Raw genomic sequence first — 20,988 nt, forward strand, 5'->3', positions numbered from 1 at the left:
ATATGTATACTAGAGTTGTTACTTGTGTTCGAATAGAAGGAGGATTGACTAAATATTTTTCTATTTCAATTGGATTACATCATGAATCGGCTTTAAGCCCATATCTTTTTTGCTTTAGTTATGGATGGTCTTACTAGACATTTAAAGGAGGATGTACCTTGGTGTATGCTTTTTGCTGATGATATCCTACTCGTTGATAAAATGAGAGAAAAAACCCAGGAAAAACTTGAATTATGGAGGTCTACATTGGAGTCTAAAGGCCTTCATTTAAGTAGAACTAAAACTGAATGCACGAAATGTAATTTTAGTAGTAATAGTTCTAGTGACAGAATACATTGGAGTCAGTTCCAGTGGAATATTTTTAATTCAGGGGGTGGAATATTGAATTAAATTGGTTTATTTTGTTGTTTCAGAACAGGGATATTTTATATAAACTATTTCTAATGCGTAGTTGACGCAAGCATCTACACTTGCCTTAAAACAGTTTTTGTAGGTTATTGTCATGGATTAAAAAGTTTTGCTAATAGATCTAGTTTAATTAGATATGTTGCTGGTAGATTGTCACGTTTCACAGTTTTCTTGAAGGATGCATGTGAGAATCCTTCTCCAATTGAGGCAGAACAGCTTTATGTAGAATTCGCAGTAAAAATTCAAACATCATGATTCTGTCTATTCTACTTCCATTGAGAAGTTTTAATGGGACATATCGCGGCCCAGTTTCTGAAGCAAGTGACATTCTGATGGGGACTTCAGGATTTGTCCATGCGATGACATCTAAAGGGAATAGAACTTTTATTGGGAAATATAAAGTGTAGGCGAGGAGAAAAATTTGTGTGCGTAAGACGTACGCAGTGTTGCGTACGTCATGGAGCTTATTCAGAGAGTACTAAGGGGTTATATCTGCGTTATACCCCCTGCAACCTCTCTGTACCTTCTAGTAAGTTCAACGCTTCTGTTTTCATATATTTTTAGGTTACAAGTAGGTTATAGGGAGGTTACAGGAGGTACAACGCGGATATAACCCCCAATACCCTTTGAATAACCTCCCTGACGTATGCAGCGCTCCGTACATCTTACGTACGCAAATGCTTTTCGTTGGCGAGTGAGTTCGGTATCATACATATTCTTTAAAATTCTGGATACTATGAGATACGGCTATCCTATGGAAATATTCCATTAAAAATGTCAATTCTAACTTCATGAATGTATTGCCAAATTGTCGCTGTCAAAATCATCGCTTCACCCGAAAAGGTATAAAAATGAGGCAATAGGGCAATTTCTAAAAAATTAATTCGAGAAAGCTCGAGTTCCAGTCCTTGGAAATTAAGTACTGTTTGGGAAAACTATGGACTCATTTGAAAATATTTTATAAAATTAGGGGTTTTTAAATACCCAGTCTGGGAAGCTGAGTAACCATTTTTGGAAAATTAAGTATCATTCAGAAAAAATAACATACCGCTCGAAGAAATGTTTGTTAGTGATTTGACCCTTTTTGTACGTACAATTCAAAACCTATGACATCTTTTAAGACTATACGTTAAATATTCTAGTTTTGTTCCCAGACCGTAGTGCCTCAAGACACTGATCATCAACTCTTTTAAGATAATTGGGAAGAATGACATTCTCCAATGCCCCCTAACAGAGTTTGACGCTGAGAGACTACTAAAATTTTGGGTAATCTGGACTTGCAAATGACTAAAAAATTTTAACAATTTGAATTAGTAAATAACTTAAAGGTGAAATATTTAAACTTGCTAATGTTCTTAAAAATTGAATTATTTGGACTTTGAAATGGTTTAAAAAAATAAATAAAAGAAAACATGAGTTGTGAATTAAAAGTCAAAATAATCATTCAAATTATTATTCAAGTCATTTCAAGAAAATAAAATTATTTATATTAGACATAAATGTTTATGAACAAATTGATAAACCACAATATAATGAGATTAAACTTCTCTTTGACTTCAAATTCGATCATATTTGAAGATGATCAAATAAAAATATATGTCATGATGTAAAAAAATCGTTACGTGATCCATTTGAAAACAAAAACTTGGGGGCAGACAAATTGATTTAAAAATGAATGCATAAATTAGGAGATAAATTAAAGCATATAAATGCTTTTTTAAAAAATGCAAAAACAATTACTTGATATTACTTGATATGCATTTTCGCCACCGAATCCACAACTCAATTATACACACGAACAGATAGCGGTAAAAGGCTCCAAAATAAAATTTTGCAGCAATCCAAGCTCATAATATTTGCATAAACTTAAAAAATATTGAATGATTTCATCACCCAAAGAATTTGCCAACAAATTCGCATTCTAACCTGTAAGTGAACAGAAAGCGGTTTTCAAAAGATTAAAGTGAACATCTATATGTAGCAATGTATATATTTAAATGAAATAAATTTATTTAACTTCAAGTTTTACAGACGTCATTTAAACCAATCTTTCATTTAAGTCATGCTTTAAAATCATATAAATTATTTTAAGATACCAAATGCTCCAGCTAGAAAAACTCAAATATATGAAATTTAAAACTCACATGAGCTCCAGCTAAATTACCAAATGTTTTAACGAATAACTTAAGAATGTTGCACGAGTTAAGGTCAAATTGGCGTTCAAATGGTTAATATTTTGAAAAATCAATTGAGTCTTCCTGTCTAGAGGGCAGGGTTGTGAGTCCCACCCAACTAGTCTGATGATTCTCCTTGCAAGTACTGAAGTTGACAAGTATAGAATTTTGAAATAAATGTCTAAATCATAATATAAGAATTTGCAAAGTCTAAATCACCTAGTCTGATCTTCCTCCTTATAAGGGTAGGAGTTGATAGAACTTATATCCTTAAAAAACCTAAACTAAAAAGCTCGAGTACACTTCAGATATAAAAATTTTAAATATTTAATCTGCAATAATGACCATGTTGATAAGAAATTTCAATCGGAGAGGTCTATTTCAAAATTAAATTTTAAAAACTATTTGTATATATATATATCCCTGTGTGTGTGTATGAACCCGATCCTCTGTCAGCAGGACAGAGTTGACAAGATTCATGCTTAATCCTATGTCAAAGTTAAATCTAATCCTCTCAAAGAAAGAAGTAAAATTGATAGGGTTCAAGTCAATCAAATAAGTTCCAGATAGAAAACTTCAACAGGAGTAATCTATTTTCAAAATTAAGTCAAAGTTTAATTGAATAAGTTCAAATAATACATATACAAATGAACCCAATCCTTTGTATGCACGATAGAGTTCACAAATTCAATTATATTTTCATGTAAAAAAGCTTGTTCCTTTATTAGCAAGTAAAGTCGACGGGTTTCAAGTAAAACAATTAAACCTCGATGATAACCGATTTGATAGAAAATTTCAACCGGAGGGGTCTATTTTCAAAATTAAGTCTCAAAATCTATTAAGCAAATTCAAATGATATATATATGAACCCAATTTTTTGTAAGGAGAACAAAGTTGACAAGATTCATATACAGTCATATGTCAATATTAAGCCTAATCATTTACAAGCAAGATGTAAAATTGATAGGGTTCAAATCAAGCAACCAAAACCCCGATGATGATCATGTTGACTTAAAATCTCAACCGAAAATCTAACTTTTAAATCATTTTTCAAATCAAATTCTCGATTTTCAAATCAAATTCTCAAAATAACAAATCAAAAAGCTACAATTAAAATCAATTATCTAAAAACTTAAATAACACAAATCAAAATATTAAAATTAAAATTCAATCACATAAAAACTAAAATTAAAATTCATTCAACTTCCGCAACAATTTGTCGAGGGTAATAAATTTCTGATTGACTTCAGCTCACAAAAGAGTTAATGTCGCATCAAGTGTTTCGTTATACTCACACTCAAAAAAATTTCATGCTAGTAAGGATGTGACCCGTGTCCTCTGACCGAATGGTTGTCGCCAAATTGCACCATTATATTACGATCATGACTACAACGCGTATGTTCCCCAATAATTTTCTACCATTTAAGTTGTGAATCATAAGGGTACTATTGATTGAAGCAAAGCCTTCTGTCAGCTAAAGTTGACTTAAATTTGTCCCCTCAAACAAATATAAATCCCAGATCTATAAGGGTCTCTTGGTCGACACAACTCATGGTTGCTGACAAAATCTTTCAGTCATATTGGGTTGACTGTCTTCTCTAATTCAGTAGATCAAGGACCACGACGATCCAATACGACGTAACCATAAGATCTTGATCAAGTTCATCATTATTTTACCCACCATTTGCATTAAGCTCAAGTGATAAAATTTACAACTTAACTATAAGTTTGCTGCTATTATATGTTAAATATTTAGTGTTTAATGAACATCCTTAATTGAAAATGTTCTCTAGTGATCGAGAAAGGTAATTAACTATAGGTGTTTGCGCTTATGGGAAACCTCGAACCCTATATCAAAAAATCCTAGTAAAATGAAGGTGAAATCTCTGGATAGTGTCTTATCTACAATCTCTCCTATCTTCTAAAAATTTGACCCTCATAAATTTTGCCCAGATGTGTTTTTAATTATTAACTATAGGTGCTTGCGCTTATGGGAAACCTCGAACCCTATATCAAAAAATCCTAGTAAAATGAAGGTGAAATCTCTGGATAGTGCCTTATCTACAGTCTCTCCTATCTTCTAAAATTTTGACCCTCATAAATTTTGCCCAGATATGTTTTTAATCATATCATTAAAAACATAATCTAGAACTTGATATACTGCAAGAAATGCTTAATAAGTCTAACAAGCTATGCGCTATTGGTCACACAGATTTTTATTAGTATGTTATATAGCAGACATTGTGATGTGGGAGTAACCGAGGAGGCGTTTTTTGCGACCATTAGGTGGATTTTTCTCCTATTGGAAGTGGAGTCCACTCTTATTTACTCTAAGTCTATAAATATGTTATTTTTTGTGCTTTTAAGTAGTTTTTTTTTTTCTCAAATTTCCATTCAAGACAGCCGCCGAAGTCCCCCTCTCCCCCCCCCCGCCTTTCCCTGTGGCCGCCACCCAGAATAGCTGCCAACAAGGTTCTTCCTGCAGTTTTTGCATTCCAGCCAAGGTTCCCTGCATTTCCAGTACCCCCACTCATCGCTGTTCTAGCCACCTGCCTTCCACAATACATGCTTTCCTCCTTTCGAATCAGCCACCATCCCTCCCTCTTGTTCTTACCGACAGCTCACAGCATTCCAGCCGCCACACTTCCATCGTCGTTCCAGCCCTCCCTCACTGCCCTTGCTGTCCTAGCCCTCTCTCCTCACTGCCCTCGCTGTCCCGCCATCCCGTTGCTGTTTTCCTGCTGTTTTCCCGTCGGCCCAGCAGCGCCAAACAGCAACCTGCCGCTGTTTGGACTGTCTTCCCTTGCTGCGCTGCTGTTCCAATTGTTGTCATCCCTCATCCACAGTCCGAACACCCGTTCCCTTCTCTGTCGCCACCTCTCCAAGCCCCTCCCGGTGACATGGAATCCGCCCTAACGTGAGTTTGTGTGTCATGTGTGTTGTATCTTCCTTTCAAGTGTATTTGATTGTAACCGCCCTATTTCCTTTCAGTAATAATATTTACTTATTCTATTGTGGTTTGGGTTAACTCCAGCTTTACATTGTGATTAGTATCATCATGCTTAAAAGCAGTGAAAGTTTGTCTTGATTACCTGACAGATCAATAACAGCAAATGAATTGAACTAACCTACAATAAATGAAAATAATTATCAAGCAATAAATATAAGCAATAAGATAAAACTTCATGGTAAAGAATGTCACTACAAGAAAAAAAAATCTCGACAAACCATAAACACAGAAATTAGTTTTAAAGATCCTGTTGAACAAGCAAGTTTTTAAGCCTTAATATCGCAACAAATAAACATATAGCTATAATTCCATACAGATAATTCCTAGAAGTTGTTTTTGGATAATCGAACTCACAGCATAAAAGCAGACATTAGCATCAAAATCAGAACAAACACTGTTTAAAAATCCTTTTGTCACGAAATTCATATGGCTACTTTGAACAATAAATACAAAATAAAGATAATGACTAAGTGGCAGCAGTTTGTCGAAAAGCAAACAAACCTTTTCTCTCTGCTGATGGGATTTTTTCACCTATAGACAAGTCTCCTTCAATTTTAGTAGCCAAAATATCTAACACCACAAGATCTCCTATCTAGTGAAATTAGAACAGTATTAATTCAGTAGCAAAAGCTGTTTACAAATGACAAGCATATCCGCTAGTAAATTAAAATTGGGTAATATAAAACACTCCTTTAGATGTTATGTTATCCGTTTACTAAATTAAAATGAATCAAAAGAGCTTCCAAATGCGGAAACAGTAAAATGGAAACAGATAATCAGCAAGCAAACAGATCTTACAAAACTTAAATCTTCCAACATATTCAGTACTGAGGTCAACGGTGAATAAATAAAAAAATTCAGATACTTAATCACCTTCTTCAATAAATAGGCCAGTTATGAAATTGAAATTGGAAGAAATATAGTAAAGATAGCACCATCATTTCAACAGGTTTCAATTGCCAACTTACTAATGAGCATATTATTGTGAGCTATGTGTATTTAGAGGGGGATTTTATTAGGTTTATTTGTTAAACATTGTCACACCTATGTAAACACATAAGTTGAATGAAATAACAAGTTTTTCAAGAGAAATCAATTCTTTATGATATCATAGCCTAACCCTAATAGCCAGCCTTGGGGCTGATTGGCGTGCATCATCGTCTTCGATAGCGGCATCTTCATCGCGTCTTCATCACAAAACAGTCACCATCAGAGCTAACTGGGATGGACGGCCTGATCATTAGCGAAACCATCACTGTGAGGACTGTTGGTGCTTCCCTTGCTAGCTACTTCATGGGTTGTGGCTTGCTTCGTGGGTTGTGACTTGAGTCGTGCGAGCAGGAAGCGGAGTTAGCTTTGAAAGAAGGAAATTCCGGAGCCTTTGCGCTGTACGATCCCGTCCAGTCAGTGCTCTTCCCAAGCGCAGGAGTGGAAGACGGGAGTTCCAGAGGTCTTTGCACACCCCATGCATCAGGAGCAGAGAAGGAGCTCCTGCAGCTTCAACAGAAGGGAAACTGGCTATTTAGTCATTGCTTTCCAATAAGTCCTAATCGCGACAACTAGGAGCTTCGAAGCAATTCTTTATTTTGCTACAAAGAAGAGGAGAAGTGCAGAGTCCTGCTTGTGTAGGAACAGGGAGGTTCAAGCAGCTTCGCGTGGAATAGAATCTATCAAGGGATTCAGATCGAGCATACAAAGCAAATAATAGTTATATTGAGGATGTCAGCTGACAGAAATATTAGGGAGGTAAAGGATTAAAACTTCTGGGGAAGATGGATCCTAAAGTTCTGAAGACCTTTGTCAAACTCCTATAGGGAGCTGGTGTCTGGACGGGAGCAACTACCTCAACACGTGTTCTAGCTCAGTCGAGTGAACTTCCAGGAATGTGATCAGCTTTGGTTGCCTCGAGTTCGGGAAGGAAAGATGCTCAAGAGTGACCCGCAGGTGCTACAACTGCGGAGAAATGGAACACCCAAGTAAGATGTGTCCAAATCTACCCTAAGGGAGAGGAACAGGTGGACATGGATAGTCTAGAGGTCATGGTTGTAATAGTGGGGGCTAAGGGATAAAAGAAGGGGCTACCGGGCAAGTCTGATGGTATCAGAGAGCGATGGAGAGACAGGGGTGGTCTTTACCGATGAGAATCACGAGTTATTGAAGATGTTAAAGAGAAAGCAGAGAGCAGCATGTGATGTCAATTGGGATGCATCCACCTTATCTTCATCCAAGGGAAACACTGCTAGTTATGCTCACTCAGCCAAAGGTGCTTGTGATACACATGCTCTTGCCTTTATATCCACCATAAGTTTACCAAAACGGACAGTAGATTATGGAGCATATTGACATGTGACAGGTGCCACTAGTGAGTTATCTTCCTATACTCACTTAGCAGTTCCAGATAGCATTCAGAACGTTGATGGTACAATAAAGTCTGTGGTTGGTAAGGGTACAGTGACGTGTATTAATTCTACTATTCTGTCCAATGTTTTGCATGCTCCTTCATTTCCAGCGAACCTTTCATTCATTAGTGTCATTACACTCCGACTAAAATGTGTTGTTTCATTTGATTTTTCAAATGTAATTTTTCAAGAGGAGAACTTGGGGCTAACATGTAACATAATGGACTCTAGTACTTGGATAGAAAAAGGATGGACTTAGCCTTAGCATCCATGATTGAGAATGTTGGAGAAAGAGGATCTAAGAGGAATGTGGAGGATGTATTACTACTACATTACAAACGCATGAGACACTCTTCGTTCAGTGTATTGAGTTGTTTTTATCCATCATTGTATGAAAAGACAAATAAGGAGAAATTGGTATGTGATGCTCGTGAGTTTGGCAAGCTCACTAGGAGCTCTTATGCAGTTCTAGAAATAAGTACTCAGGCGTGTTTGATTTGATACATTCTGATGTATGAGGACCTTGTCCTACTAGTAATATGAATGGTTATCGTTATTTTATTACGTTTATTGATTGTTTTTCTCGTGTTATCAAGATATACTTGATGAAACTGAAGAGTGAAGTGCTTGCTTTAAAAAATTCTACAAGGCAATCCAAACCCAATATGGGGAAATTGTGAAGGCACTGATATCTGATAATGGGACAAAATATATTAACAAAACATTTGGTGGCTTCTAGTCAGCTCAAGGGATACAACACCAAATCACATGTTCATACACACCAGCACATAATGGAGTAACAGAGATGAAGAATCAGAATATTCTAGAGGTAGCCCAGGGCATGATGACGACAATAAATGTCCCACAACACTTATGAGGGCAAATAGTGTTGACAACTGCTTAATTAATTAACTGAATACCTTCAAAAGTGTTGAAGTGGAAGTCTCCATGGTAGATGTTGAAAGAAGACAATAGTGGGATCCTACTATTGAAAGTATTTGGATGTGTATGCTCTGTGAAATATAACATGTCATTTGTAGGGAAGGTGGATCTCAGAGTTGTAAAATGTGTATTCGTGAGTTATTCTGCTACTCAGAAGTATTATGTATGTTGGAGCCCGATTGAGAAGAGACTCTTTGTGAGTATGGATATGTCATTCAGAATTTGAACCATACTATACTCTGGAGGTGAATTCACCCTTTCGTGACTCAACAGACATTTGAGATATGAGACAAGAGAGAGTCAGTAGTAATGACGATGGACTGATGCAAGTGGGATCAATGTCATCCTATGATATAGGATGAATTAACTGAAGAGACAAAAATCGAGGAAATTGAACCCAGAGATGGTGGAATTCAGGATGAAGGTGAGCTAAGGGTATATACCTGGAGGAAGAAGAAAACTGAGGGAATAGAGTATACAGTGTCAATAAGTCTCTTGTCCTAGTCTTCCCCAACTCTTGAAACACTCACCATCCACCTTCGATTCAAAACTCTCAGGTGATATTATTCATCCTCCCTCCACTCCTAATCCCCAAACATTAAGGAGGACCTCCCGCAGCAATGCAGGACATTCTCCTGATTGTTTTGGGTGGGAACTTGACATTGTAAACTTCATTCCTTATTCCAATATCTCACCTTTGCATGGAGCATTCATTGCATCATTGGACTATGTCTCTATACCAAAGTGTTGGTAGGTTGCTAAAAATGATCCCAAGTAGAAATCGGCAATGTATGAAGAGCTTGGAGCTCTTGATAAAAACCGAACATGGGAGATTGTGCCACTACCAGCAATGAAGAAGACAGTTGGATGCAAGTGAATCTTCACGATAAAGCAAATTCTAGAAGAGAAAGTAGAGAGGTTCAAAGCACGACTAGTGACAAAAAGATACAATTGAACGTATGACATTGACTAAGATGAAACATTTGCACCAGTTGCAAAGATGAGCACAGTGAGGACACTGGCTTCTCTGGCAGTGAATGGTGGATGGAGACTCCACCAACACAATGTGAAAAATGTTTTTTTTTTTTTTTTATGGGGAGCTACTGAAGAAGGTATATATGGAGTACCATCGGGATTCAGTACATCCCAGATAGTGGGCAATGTATGCAGGCTCAAGAAGTCACTGTATGGCTTGAAGTAGTCTCCTGGAGCCTGGTTTAACAAGTTTAGAATGGCGATCTTTGGCATGGGATATCAGAAGATTAATGCAGACCACACGATATTCTTTCAGCAACATGAAGGTCGCACTATCACACTTATTGTGTATGTGGATGACATAATTGTCAATAATGATGATGAAACAGAGATTGCCCAACTGAAGGGAAGATTGGGGAAGCAGTTTGAGAAAAAACGACTGGAGTAGCTCATATGCTTTCTTGGGATTGAAGTGACACATGAATCTGAGGGGATGATCCTATCCCACAGAAAGTCTGTATTGGACCTTCTCACAAAGACAGGTATGCAGGGGGTGCAAACCAACAGTTTCTCTAATTGATCGGAAGGTCAGGCTCAGTACAGAGACAGGCGAATCAGTTGATCGTGATAGGTATTAGATGTTGGTGGGCCGTATGATCTATTTGTGTCTAACTCGATCCGATGTCTCTTTTACAGTAGGTGTGGTGAGCCGCTACATGCATGCTCTAAGGAAATGTCATATGGATGCAATGTATCAGATTTTGATGTATTTGAAGTGTGCACTAGGGAAATGGTTCATATTCAAAAAGAATGAACATACAAATATTGAGGGCTTTTGTTATGGTTGAGCAAGTTAAGTTGAAGACAGACGATCCACATCAATATATTGCACGTTTGTGGGTGGCAAGTTGGTCTCGTAGCAGAGCAAGAAACAGTCAATTGTAGCAAGATCAACAACAGAGGCAGAATACAAGACCATGACATTAGGATTTGCTGAGATGATGTGGTCGAAAGCCTCGTTGGTTGAACTCAAGATAGATTAGGAAACTCAAATGCAGTTGTGGTGTGACAACAAGTACGCAATTAGCATTGCTAACAAACTAGTAAAGCACAATAGAACTAAAAATGTGGATATTGATAGATTCTTCCTCAAAGATAAGCTTAATAATAGATTGTTGAAACTAAGTTATGTAGTTACTGGAAAGCAAGTGGTTGACTGCCTCACTAAAGAGCTTAGTTAAGTGGAGTTAGCTAAATTATGTGACAAGATGAGCTTATTGAATATCTTTCGCCCATCTTGAGGGGGTTGTTGTGAGTTGTGTAATTAGAGGGTTTTATTGGGTTTATTTATTAAACATTATAACACCTTTCTCAACATATGTTGAATAAAAGAGCAAGTTATGTGCAGGTTACTAATGAATCATATTATCCTAATTTCTATGAAAAAAAGAGATTAATAATAAATTCATCTATATCACACTAAATTACAAAAAATTATTTGGCACGTAAAAGATTAATGAAATAAATCTGGCCAATTTGAGCAATCAACTAACATGATACTGATAAAAAAATTACCTTAAGGCCTCGCTCAGTTACAATTCTCAAAGATCCTTGAGCTTTATGGCGGCGCCTTAACTCTATGTCAGAAGCAATTTCAGCAGTAATGGACTTGTCAATTTGAACAATGACCTTCAAATTCTTATACTTGCTCTCTGTCAACCATTTGATCTCAGGAGCTACATCAACTGCGACATCGTATCTAAGATATCAAAAAAATCAAGAAAAGTGAACATAATAAGAAAAAGAAGCATTTAAGGAACCTATACTTTGATTTTTTATATTTATAACATTCACATATTTCATATCACATAAAAATACAACCATCAGTAACTTTTAAAAAGTAAAATAAACTTTTTCAAGCATAAATAAAGTGATATAAATGTAAAAACAAAGTTTAAGTGTTAGATAAGTAAATACAGAAAAATTGTGTGGTATGTATGTAAATCTTCCATTAAATTCTAAAAAAGAAAGATTGCATGGTTAGTAAAGATCAGCAATGATTGCTAAAGATCAACAGACAACCTGTACTTTACAGTAAACAAAACCCATGGTATTCCATGACTAAGAAATGGCACATCTGTCGGACTGAAAATGAAACTATTAAATTTGAACTCTTGCAGTACAAGTGGAGTATTCACCGATCGGGAATTTATTAGTAAATTTATCATTAAATTGAGATCAGTATCTAATCAGTATTTTTAGCCGAAAGAAACCATATTCTCAAGAGATGGTAACATTCCAGCATCTATTATTTACAAAATGTGCTCTTTATAAAATTATTGCATTTAACTGGAATTAGTGTATAAACGCCATTCAAAGATGAAATAAACCTTAAATCAGAATAAAAACAATTCCTGCATCTATAACTTATTAATGTGTGATCTCTACATAGTTATAGTGCCCCTCCAGTGGTTCTAAAGAGCATGCCTTATCCATTTGATATAGTTTTTCATCCAAATCCTACTCTAATGTGGTTTCAATTTTTGTTATCGAGAGCATTACCAGTGATATGAAACTTGTTAAAAACCATGAGTTCCTTATCAAGGAGCTTCCCAAAGAGAATTTATTATAGGCAGATTTATAACTTATTAATGTTGCAGCCTTTCCTAGCTTTGGCATAGAGGTCCACTTCTATTCTAATATTACAACGCTCTACCAGGGATTTCACCCTTCCCCAGGGTGTGTTGACGGCCTCTCACCCCACAAGTTCTCCTCACTTGTGCTATCCTAAATGCTACCTTACACATCTGGCATAGGCCAGCCGGCCCCCATCCGAATGGCCTCTCTTCTTGACCCAATCTCCTTTCCCCAGTTAACATATTCCTCTATTATTCAAGGCACTACTCCTCTTTAATTCCTCCACTCTCTAATCCACCTTCCATAAACTTGCTTAACTCCCAAATAATCAAAGCGCAAGCTTCTCTCTCATATTTCCAAGGTGCTAATGAAACTGTCTGTTTCTCTGAAAATGTGGTGTCGAAAAGCATAAAAGCCTGGAGTCTTGCTCTGCTCGCCTTGGGTATGCTGTTTGTTGTCACTTTTCTGCAAAAACCTACTCCAACCTGCTCACAATCTAGGGAAACTAAAAGGTATTTCTTAGCTTCTTTCCCTCAATAAGGGGGTTTCCCTCTAAAGTTAACATTGTGGAGGATTGTGATCGGATATTAAATGGAGGCATTGGTTCATTGTTGGCTGGTCATTCATCTTCCAAAAATGGTTAAGCAAGGAAATATTTTAAAGACATCTCATCTCGGTCAAGCAACCTACCCAATGTTGTTGTCATGAGAACAGTTCAAAATTGATAAAACATCAAGCAACCTACCCAATGTTGTTGTCATGAGAACAGTATATTCAAAATTGATAAAACATTATATCCATCTGTAGAATCCCTCATGGCATCAAAATAAAAACTCATTTTTGTGGAAAGCTTAGAATTTTGACTCCTCACCATGGGGGTCCGACTAGCTGCTTTACAAAATCACGAAAAGGTTTGATTGGGAATATCTTTGGAAACACCTTTCTTAGTTCCCTTCCTATTTTTTAACGAAAAGGTTTGATTGGGAATATCTTTGGAAACACTTTTCTTAGTTCCCTTCCTTTTTTTTTCTTTATTTTAGAATTATTTCCATTCCTAATTTAGACTAGATGTATTTGATAAGTTTGTAAATTAGGAGGTGAATTGGTTTCTCTATGTATATGTACCCTACATGTGAATAATTGAATGAAGTATTTTTCCTCTCAAAGTTTAATTTCTACATGGTGTCGGAGCTCCAGGCTCGAGTTTGACGCAATTAGGGCGTCTTTCATCAACCAACTTCAACTGGATTACTCATTTGCATCCTTTGTCTATGTGCGTTGATCGGTGAACGCTTCGTCAACTTCGTTTAACTCCACTGTTTGAAGCTTCCACAACATGATTCAAAGCTTCCTTGTGTTACATCGGATCGTCTGCATCAATCAGAGCACTGAAACAAACCCAATTTCCTCTGTTGGCTTCTAGGCCCACCGCAAACCTCCTCTCCTTGCAATTGACACTAACTGTAGTTTGCGGAACCTCTCCCGCTCTCCCCTGCAACCAATACTCTTCCTGCAGACCCTTCTCTGTTCACCCGTGCCATCAGAATCTTCCCTGCAGTCAAATTCCCCAACTATAGGCTCTCCTCCACTGGACCATCCTTGCAGAAATCATATGTTCAGTTCTTGTCATCCGATGTATCCCTATTACAGGCCCTCCTCTGGAATTCTCTCAGCGTCCCAATAATCTTCTTGCTACAGGCCCACATCCTCAGGCAGAATCCTCCTATAGCAGCCGCAGCAGCCTATTCTCATTCCTATAATACCAGCAGCAACCAAGCATCTACTCTACAACATGATGACAATTAACAGTTCTAACAGCCAACTTAATAATCTATGGGATTGCAAAGCTAGCGGTACACCTTTGTGGATAAAATGACAATCCATGAGCCTTCACAAGAGGCAAAAATTACTCTCATATTTCATGAAAATAAATGTGAATAAGTTGTAGAATATCTTCCTTATTTTCATAGTTATTGTGGAAATCTAAGAAGATTCACATTTATAAATAATGCATGCAACTGTAATACATTAGTTTGTTGTTTATATATTTTTTATTATAATTTTTTTTTTGTTCGTGGATGCGTGCCCTATTGTCACGACCCGACTCAGTACTTACCATTAACTAAGTCGGGTACCACGGTCGGACGGTATTAACTTCTAACTATTCAAATAATGTTTTAGCAACTTTTCATATATAAAAGAGACAGATCCACAAAATGCAATAAATTTAAATCATCCAACAACATTCATAAACAACATTTTAATACAGAACTGAACAATAAATCAAAAACCGAAAGAAATGGTAAAGAAAACTATTATCAAGAAAATACCTAGCAACAGTGGTTCTTTTCTGATTGACTAGTTCTCTCCTATCAGACGTATCAATCTATAACTTTTATTCTTCTAAAAGAAAACATTAATTGCAACCCTAAGTATGACTTAGTGAGATTATAATCTAATATATATTAAATTATGATGATTATGCTATACATAAATGACCAAAAGAAAATGCAATGCAACTCATTTTCTTATAAAACCTTCAACTTTCACTTTAATTTTTTACCTTTATGCTTCACTTTAAGTATTTACCAGTCATACATGAAGATATCCTTAAAAATATGTCGGAAAACACTCTTTGAATTGTACACGAAAGTACTCACAAATTGTACCTGAAGGTACACTTATACAATTTCTTTTAACGTGCACGAGTACATTGTATTCTCTGTCAGTACTATCTGGAGGAAATCATGTATGACTTAAACATTTATATTTCATTTCATATGAATTAAAATCATTTAAAATGCATCTTCATTTGTTCATTATTTGCCTCCTATTTGTGATACCATTTCAGATTATCAAAATGCAATATAAGAATGAAATACTTGTTTTAAACTATTTAATAAAGCAATTATTGTTTTTAAGTAACATTAATTAAATGCATAAAAGAAAATAATCACCTGCCTTAGTCTTAAAGGACTGTTGTAAATGCTTAATTTCTCACTTCTTGGCCATTATCTATTAATTAAATATGTTTATAATCATAAGAATTCTATTCTAAAGAAAAACTTAAATATATCTAATGACATATAATAAAGATAGCACAAATAAATAATTATATTATTCATTACCTTGAAATAATTTGATTTGTTTCCTTACACAAGTCTCCACATTCCTCTTACAACTAATTGATTCACCTTTAAACTTCTACTTTTATATCTGATTAAATTAAACATGTATTAGCATTTAGCAAGTAAATCAATATTTCACATCCAAGTAATTAATATAACCCAAACTTACCTTACCAATAATTGTTCAACCCGACAATCCTGAAGCAATTATCCTCTAATAATGTCTGATTTAAATTCATAAATTTTAATTGTGAATAATATAATTTATTTAATTACATAAATTTATATATGTAAAACTTAAAAGCATCTGATACTTACCTAAAGCTTCGATCTCATACACACGGTTGGCTTCAGGATCTATATCCCTAACACGCATGAAAGGTTTTGAAGATCCTTCTCTTCTTCCTCCTCTCATTCAGTCCCGACTTATCCCCACAGACGAAAAGCAGGACCTCCTTCGTCTGCAGAAGCAGCACACAAGGATTGTTGGCTTCAACACAGATAGCACTTCAGCTTCTTCTCTTTCGCACTGCACCAACATAAGAAGTCGTAGCTTCCTCTTTCTTGATCGTGGCTCGATCTAAGTAAGACTTCGACGTCGCCGTCTCCCTCTCCTTCCTCTGCCTTAGGTCTCGACACAATATCGCAGGTTCTTCTCCTTCGCACAGCTTGATACTGCATAGTGGCCGCATATTTCTCCTGTGATTTCTTCCTTCCTCGACTAAGGCATGACAGTTTCTCTTCTCGATCTCTCCCATTATCTTTTGTTCATTCTCTAGGTTGGCTCGAATGAGTAATACAACTCTTAAGTCATAACCGAAGGGGTGCTTATCCTTCGTTTCTATTCAATTAATTATTATTATTATTATTTGTTATTACAATCTCCCCTTCTTATAAAATTTCATCCTTGAAATATGAAAATATTAAATACAACAGCAAACATGTCTCAATAGAAAAGTTGAGGATATCTTTCTAGCATCTTAGAGACCTCCCAAATAGCACACTTCTCCGACTCATGCCTCCATTAAATTTTGACAAAAAGGATCTCTCTATTCCGCAACTTCTTCTCATCATAATCCAGAATTCTTTCAGACTCCTCAACATCCAATTCTGCCCTCCAAAGTTGACTACAGCTTCAACTGATATAATTAAATCATACTATCATCACCGGAATCAACTATAGATAGTGTCAACATCTCCAGATCTTTAATTAACTGCTCCCGTAAGTATTTAAATAGTTCAAATTACCTAAAACTTTCCTACTCAGCACATGATACTGAATATCTGAATCATAATCTTTAATAGATTACAGTTACTTCTTCTGCCTCAGGTTCAACGCTTTCTGAGTGAAGATATATTTCAAACTCTAGTAGCTAGAAAAAACTTCACATCTAACTCTATATAGATAATGACTTCGTATCTTAAGTGCAAATACAACTACAACAAGCTCAAAGTCAGGTGTGGGATAAAATATTTTAATGATTTTTCAATTGTTGTGATGCATATGCAATGACCTTACTATGCTGCATAAGCACACAACCCAAACCCCTCAAAGATGCATTACTTAAAATTTGAAACCCATCAGAAGCCGATGGAATGGCTAATACTGGAGCAGGCATTAAGCAAGTATTTAGCATTTGAAAAACCTCCTCACAACAATTGGACCAGTCAAATTTCAATGGTTTTAAGTCAACATTGACAACGACATAGTAATCTGTCAAAACCCCTCAACAAGCCTCTTGTAATAAGTTGTCAGACCTAGAAAACTCTTGACCTCAATGAAATTAGTGGGCCTTGGCCAATCTGTAATCGTCTTAACCTTACTCTAATCCATAGATATATCGTTTTCACTGATGATGTGCCCAAGAAAAGCCACACTTTTAATCCAAAATCACATTTGAAATTTTTGGCATAAAGTGTATTCTCCTTAAAAATTGGTAGCACGGCATGTAAATGATCTGTATGACTGACTTCATCCCTCAAATATACCAATATATCATCTATAAAGACGATCACAAAAGTATCCAAAAACTGCATGAAAACGCCATTCATCAGGTCCATGAAAACTGTTGAAGCATTTATTAGTCTAAATGTCATCACCACGAATTCATAGTGCACATATCTGGCCCTGAAAGTTGTCTTCGCTATGTTTTCTTCTCTAATCCTCAGCTGGTGATAATTTAACCTCGGATCAATCTTTGAAAATACAGAAGCTTCTTTCAACTGATTAAAAAAATAGTCAATCATCAGCAGTAGATATTTATTTTTATTAGTGAGCTTATTCAAACCATTTTGTAGGGTGTCTTGGATACAGGCTCAGAACCTAGCAAGAGCTCAATGTTGAAATCAATCTCTGACACTGGTGTTAATCCTAGTAAATCATCAAGGAACACCTCTGGATATTCTCTTACCACTGGAATATCGCCCAAATATTTCACTTCCTTCGAATTATCTGCTACATGAGCAAGAAAGCATTGACTTCCACGATTCAACAATTTACATGATTTCAAACAAGTGATAATCATGGATGTTAATCTTAATCCTCGGTCACCACAAAATTTAACTTCTGTCTCCCCAGGCAAATTCATTTTAATGATTTTCTTATTGTCATCAATAATGACAATTTTTAGACATCCAATCCATGTATAAAATCATATCAAATTCCACCAAGGCAACAAAATAAGTTGGGCTTCAAAATCATTTCCACCAGTCATAAGTATCACAAGTATTGAAATAACATTCATTTGTCAGTTGATCGGGTATAAAATCAAATAATACTCTTATCAGTCTATTTTGAAGATACATGATATATGTCATTAAAATCATCGCATTAAACATTTAGAGTTGACTTATTTAAATTGTTACTTGTTTTATGTATGATATGACATGAATCCTATGATGCTTAAGGTGCACTAGTTTAAAGCATATCTGTGATGACGTCAAGAGAGTCCTTAGTTTCCTGTTGCGAAAGAACATATACTTTGGGTTGAACATTTTGCTCAGTCCTGCCTGAATTTGACACTGATCCTAAAGATTCAACTGCCCTCGATCTACCATAGCTCCTCTGCCTCTAGAATTTGTTGGAGCTCTCTAACCCAATTTAGAGCAATTCTTAGCCATATTTCCTTACTGAGATGATGATTGCAATAATGTGGTTGATTAAGAACTCTCAAACTCAAGCAAGTTCCAATAGAGGTCGGATGGAAAAGTACTTGAAATTACTTCAGGATATGAGATCACCTCTCTTTTCTATAGGAGGTACAGTGAATGCTAAAAACTGGTAGTTGAGGGTGGAAAAAATCTTAGATGTTAGATGCGTTATGTTGTCCTCTAGAGATGATGGTTACACTTGTAACATTTGCATTAGAGGGAGAAGCTAGAAGATAATGGTGTGGAAAGTTGCAAAAGAAATTTGGTGGCAGAGTTAGTTACATGATTCAGTAGGGAGAGTTCGTGAGTAACTTTAAAGACTAGTTTGTACTATTGTCTGACAGAAGACAAATGCAGAACAAGTTTATCTGATTTGTATAGGGTGGCCGAATTCACTATGCTCCTAAGCTATACGCCTCAATTGATTCCTAATACAGAGAATTGTCACCAATTTTTGTCTGGGCTCAGAGATGTGATTCGATAGCCATTAATTTTTAAATCTTACAATATATATAAAAGAGTCTAATAATCTACAGGAACAATAAAGAAATTTAAATCATCTAACAGTAACAGGAAATCTGCAAGCAAAATTTTAATCCTTACAACATATTTCTACCCAAAAGAAATAGTACCAAAAAAAGAAATTACAAACATATCATACTAGTACTTATCAACCGCAGTCTTACTCATGTAAACCAAGTCTCTCATACCAGGCATGAACCTAAAACTTTATCTCCTGGAAAAAAAATATTAATTGTAATTGTAAATATGAATTACTAAGTAATTATAATCTAAAATACATTAAATTGCGATGTTTATGTATGCATGAATGACCAAAAGAAAATGCAACTCATGTCTTTATAAAAGCTTGAACTTTCACTTTAATTTTATATATTCATGTTTTACTTTAATTATTTACCAATTTAACATCTTTAATAGCATTATAGGATTACCATCATACCCGAAGGTATCATAAAAAATGTGTCTGAAGATATATTCTAAATTGTGCCCGAAGGTACCCTCAAATTGTACTTGGATGTACACCTTTACCATTTCTTTTAACTTGCACGAGTACATTGCATCTCTTGTCAGTACCATCTGAGAGCAATCATGTATGACTTAAACATTTACATTTCATTTCATATGATTTAAAATTACTTAAAATGCATCTTCATTGAAGATATCGATAATTTTCCTCTCATTTGTGATACCATTTCAGACAATCAAAATGCAAGACATGAAAGAAATACTTGTTTTAAACTATTTAATAAAGTAACTATTCTTTAAGTAACATATTAATGTATAAAAGAAAATAATCACTCACCTTAGTCTTAAATGACAGCCCTAATTGCTTAACTTCTCACTTCACTTATTGATTATTATCTATTAATTAAGTATGCATATAATTATAAGAAATTTTATTCTAAAAGAAAATTTTAATATATCTAATGACATATAATAAAAATAGCACAAATAAAAAATTATACCATTCATTACCTTAAAATGATTTGGTTTGCTTCCTTAGACAAGTCTCCTCATTCTTCTTACAACTAATTGACTCACCTTTAATCTTCCACTTTTATATCTGAGTAAATTAAACCTACTATTAACATTTAGCATGTAAACAAATATTTCACATCCAAGTAATTAATATAATCCAAACTTACCTTACCAATAATTTTCAACTCGATAGTCCTTAAAAAATTATCCTCTAATAATGCATGGTTAAATTCATAAATTTTAATTATGAATATTAAAATCTATTAATTACATAAACTTATATATGTAAAACTTAAAAGCAACTTCTGCTTACCTAAAGCTTCAATCCCATAGACACAACTCAGTTCCGGGTCTTATAAACATAACACGCACGAGATCCTGCCCTTCTTTCTCCTTTCCCTCCGTCCCAACTCATCCCCACAGACCAAGCGTAGGACCTTCCTCTGCACAAGCCGGACGCAAAGATCGTCAGCTTCAACGCAAATAATACCTGTGGTCTCCTCTTCCTTCTCTTCTTCAGCTTCTTCTCCTTCGTACTGCACCAGCGAAAGAAGTCGTAGCTTCTTCCTCCTCGATCGTGGCTCGCTCCAGGTAAGCCTTTGATGTCGTTGCCTCACTCTTCTTCCTCCGCCTTCGGTCTCGACACAATACCGCAGATTCTTCTC

At 35.6% G+C, this 20,988-nt stretch overlaps 1 protein-coding gene across 1 annotated transcript in view; it reads right to left on the reverse strand.

Moving 5' to 3' along the window:
- LOC110029932 (trigger factor-like protein TIG, Chloroplastic) overlaps positions 1-20,988 on the reverse strand; it is a gene marked incomplete at its 5' end in the record, with an annotated part of 51,412 nt that overhangs the window by 14,123 nt on the left and 16,301 nt on the right. The window contains 2 exons of the mRNA XM_020732431.1: positions 6,094-6,184; positions 11,484-11,667. Of these exons, the coding sequence (XP_020588090.1) occupies positions 6,094-6,184; positions 11,484-11,667 (275 nt within the window). The remainder of the gene's footprint in view (positions 1-6,093; positions 6,185-11,483; positions 11,668-20,988) is intronic.

This window comes from Phalaenopsis equestris, unplaced genomic scaffold (genome assembly GCF_001263595.1).
Source record: "Phalaenopsis equestris unplaced genomic scaffold, ASM126359v1 Scaffold000610, whole genome shotgun sequence".
Taxonomy (NCBI): Eukaryota; Viridiplantae; Streptophyta; class Magnoliopsida; order Asparagales; family Orchidaceae; genus Phalaenopsis; species Phalaenopsis equestris.